At 52.6% G+C, this 4,122-nt stretch overlaps 1 protein-coding gene across 1 annotated transcript; it reads right to left on the bottom strand.

Moving 5' to 3' along the window:
* Positions 1 to 1,879: 1,879 nt before the first annotated feature.
* Positions 1,880 to 2,803, bottom strand: CTRU02_205290 (uncharacterized protein; the record flags this gene model as incomplete). The annotated part of the gene is made up of 1 exon (XM_070204532.1): positions 1,880 to 2,803. One exon carries the CDS (start codon positions 2,801 to 2,803, stop codon positions 1,880 to 1,882), a length of 924 nt encoding a protein of 307 aa, XP_070061636.1.
* Between the last annotated feature and the right edge of the window lie 1,319 nt (positions 2,804 to 4,122).

Below are 4,122 nucleotides of genomic sequence, written 5' to 3'. Positions count from 1 at the left end.
GGGAAAGGGCAGCGGCCACCCGCCGTGTAGCCAGGCACACGAACAACTGTCTCGGAGCATTAGTTTGACGTTTGAACCTTGCTCCTCATCGACGAGTCGTCGGATTAATCATGCGGGATGTCGGAAATCGGCGCCTTTAACCCGCCGACCTTTATCGCTGCTGTTCGTTGCCGTCTAGCGTTCGAAAATGGGCTTTCCCAAGTGGGGAGCAACACGCCCAACAAGGATGATGCAAGTCCCTTTCGGAACCCATTCACGCCCGCCACCATTATCCACTTAAACACTACTTACTCTACTCAATTCCAATCACCACCTGCAACACAGATAGAGGCGGATCTGGAATGGGGGGGAGGAAAAGGCTATCTTTCTGACTTTGTTATTTCAAGCAATCATTTAGGCCGAGACACATGTTTGGGATACGAATCCCCGAAAAGGTAGACAGATGATGGACCTATGATGGCACAAGAAGAAATATTGTAGGTGCCTAGTTGTTGTTGCTTTTGGTCGGACGGGCCGGACAAAGGGGGGGCAAACCAGCGGCTCATTCTCAGCCAAAAACTGAAAAAAGAAAACGAGTCCGCAAAAAGTAATACTCTATCTCTCTCTCTCTCCCATCCATCTGCGGACGAGGGATGTTTAGGTACAGAGTTAGGCTGCTCGGAAAGCTTCATGTGGAGACGCGAAGGGGGAGGGGTGGAAGCTTGTATTGTTCTAGCTAGTCTGTTGAAATAATTACGTGATACCTAGGTTCTTGGTCAAACATACAAGATAAAGATGCAAAACAAGCAAATGCGAATGGATACTTATTTAGTATACATATATGCACAGGAAATCCTCCCGGATGTGACGGCGGGGGCCACAGATGTGATATCAGCGCTTGAGACCAACGAATGGGGAGAGGTACCAACCATCCGGTATGGGGGGTCCCAGTTATTATTAATCTTACATCTGGCCCATGAGGTCAGACAGCGGGCCTTGGAACGCTCGTTGACCTCTGGTTTTATCATACTTCGAGGGAGTGGTTCATCACCATATATACGTTGGGCGGCAGCTATGATCATATTTCATCATTAGGCACTTAGATAGGGACCACAGAACTTTTTCATTCGGGTCTGAGCGTGTTTCTCGATATAGCTAAGCTCGGCGTTCACTGCCGGCCGTTCGTCCGCCCATCGCCCGGGGTGTGTGCCCGCAACCTAGCCCTTCATTCCCGCCTGCCATGCTCTGAACTCTCTACCTGCATGGTCTCTTCACCAAACACTACTGTGCTTTGTCAATTTGTCCCCCATAATGCCGCTCTCCCAAGTAACCATGCTTCGCTGTGCAGCCGCCAGCGGTGTAACGATACAAAGTTCCCCTTTCCGTACGCCAGACATGAAACCATGCCAGTGGCGGCGCCATCAAATCCTTTCCTTGATGGGCCGCAAGCAAATAGCCGGGCATCTTTTTCCGGACCAGTTTTGATTTGGCAACCCGAAATCTTGCAATTTGCGATCGCCCTCCTCCAAATTCCCCATGCCGTGTGTGAACTCCTCATAAATTGCACTTCCATTCCGCTTCCGTTATGAAGTGTGAGACAACAGGTCTCATGTGCATGTGGTATGGTGCCGCCCCACCCTAATCGGGACTGCAACCGGGCTGTCACCAGAACTCAATGAACCAACTGAACGCCACGTGGAGTCAAGTCGACGGTGAACATTCCCCAGATAAAGAATAAACAAATAATAACGCTCGAGATTCATGGAAACGCTTGATGATATTTTTGTCCTTTTTCGTGCATGGTGGAAATGGTGGCGTATTAAGACGATGCCGTCCGGAGCCGGACGGGTTACGATGGTAATTGCGCATTTTGGTCGTAATAGCCTTATCCCGCCATCCTTCAGTCCATGTAAAAGTCACCCTTCAGGATACGTTCCTGGAAAGCATCTGGCTTTGGTCGCTCAGGAGCCTTGGGCTTCATGGCAGCAGCTTGGGCGGGCGGGGCAGGCATGTCGGAGACGGACTTAGTACGGTCGTGTACGGCACCGTTGCTCATGCCACGAGGAGGCGAGGATGAGAGGCCAGAGCCAAACGAGAATGAAGACCGTGAGCCCTGGACAGAGCTCTCGGCACGGGACCTAAGCTGCTCGGACCAATTGAAACCTTGGTCTGGAAGCGAGAACACGTCAGAAAATGATCTTTGCTTGTGTGCAATGCTTGCCTGGGGGGTGACACTGGAGCGGCGTCTAGCCGATGACAGCGTAGCAGCAATGGATGAGGTGCTGTTAGGTGAAATGGTATCTACAGGCAAACCTAAGCTCTGCGGAGAATGGACGTTGCTACGTCTGTCGGAGGGTGCAGGTGTAATGGGCAAGGCACAAGCAACAGAAGCGGGTGAATTGTTACCGTTTGATCCCGGACTTCCACCACCATTGCGCAGGGTGCGCATCGCCTGGGCTCCGAAGCTCATTCTGCGTGTGAAGGGGGTGGCGGGTGCGGTTCGGGCGTTGGGAGGGATTTCCTCCTCATCGACAGCATTCTCATCAATCGAGTCGTTGGAGTTGGTTGACAGGCTTCCCCGCCTCAGCGAGTTGAAAGCGTTGGAGCCAGTAGGGGAAGTGCCTGTCAGACCAAGGCCGGTGGAGACTGAGAGACGCCGTCTTTGGGCATCACTGGTGCCTGTGGGGAAAGCCGTACCGGTGGAGGTAGAGTTGCTTCTGAAGAGACCGGCGATGGCCTGCTGAGTGACGGAGCCGCGACGTTGGCGATGCATTTCGTTCTGGTTGTTGGTGTTGGTAGCGTTATTGGAGTTGTCGGTAGACATGATGGGCGAAAGGGAGATTGGGGGCGGAATCGGGAAATGTAATATGTAGTTTGGTTGTAGAGGCAAAGCCGTCTGGTCAAAGTGCAGTCCAGGTGGTGTTTCGGGAGTTGTGTTGCATGGGGTGAGATCTAGAAAGAATCGAAAGAGGGATCGAACGGGAAATCGTTCGACAGCTGCGGATGTGTGGAACAGGGTGGTTATATATCGAGGTGGCCGATGGACTGATTAGGGTGACACTAAGGGCGGGTTACGAAAGGTTGATCACAAGGAAGGCCAAGGATGGGACGAGCGTAGTGCGCCGTCGAAAAGTGTCGATCAAGGGGTTTGCTGGCAGCGTGGGCGTCCCGTGGTTGGAGTCAAGAAGACGGGTCCCTTTTGTACACCTCTCTTCTTTGTGCCAGCCTGGGTTTGTTTGTGCAGTGAGGGCTGAAGAGAAGGGGGGATCGACCGGGGGAAGCGTCTTATTGAGCGGTGTTCTTGCACAAACAGTAAGCAGGTGGAAGCTCTAATTAAGTGACGTCGAGCTTGTGAACAGAAACCAAAGAGGGCAAAGTGTAGGGGGCAGGGTCTGAGGGTTTGTGCGTACGTGTATCCTTACGGTTTGGGGCCCTGTGGAAGGAAGGGGGGGATGGCTGGTACTTTGCTGGGTTGGCTGAGATAGTGTGTGTTGGGAGATGGACTGGGCTTGCTTTCGGCTGTGTGGTGAGCCAGGACAGGCAAGTGATGATGGACAGTGGTGCGTGTGGGGGGAGGCAAATTGGGTGCGGTGTCGGTCGGCGTCTGTTTGAAGGCCCCGACAGGCCGTTTGTATCTGCAAAGAGCAAACAACCGACGTCAAACGGGGTACGTAGAGGGGGCTCAGGGTTGGGTCAAAGATTGGGCCTTGGATTGACAAGCAGGACAAGGGCTGATGACGAAGATGGCTAGGAGATGTCTAGATTGAGTGATTGATCGAGCGGCACAGCAACAATACTGCGTGTGGGTTGGGTGGGTTGTAAATGAAGTGCAGTCGTATGTATAGTGTCGGCCGTGGAGAAGAAAGGGTAGAAGTGGGCAAGGCCTAGTATGTTTAGGAGGGTGAATCAAAACAGAAAGCGGTCTCGCCGATGGCACTGGATGTCGTGGACTGGAATGTCAACGCCTTTGATGGAAAGGAAGGGACATACTTGAAGCCAGCCCCCAGGAAGCAAGCAATTGCGAGGACAGAAGACACAGCACATTGTCGAGGCAGCTACACTTGCACTTTCTCCTCTGTTCTTTCCCACTACGGGGGAGGTTCTTCCTGCATACACATGTACCTACAACTGCTCTTGATGATT

The sequence above is a fragment of the Colletotrichum truncatum genome (genome assembly GCF_014235925.2).
Source record: "Colletotrichum truncatum strain CMES1059 chromosome Unknown Contig_0003, whole genome shotgun sequence".
Lineage (NCBI taxonomy): Eukaryota > Fungi > Ascomycota > Sordariomycetes > Glomerellales > Glomerellaceae > Colletotrichum > Colletotrichum truncatum.
This window is presented reverse-complemented; position numbering and strand designations above follow the sequence as displayed.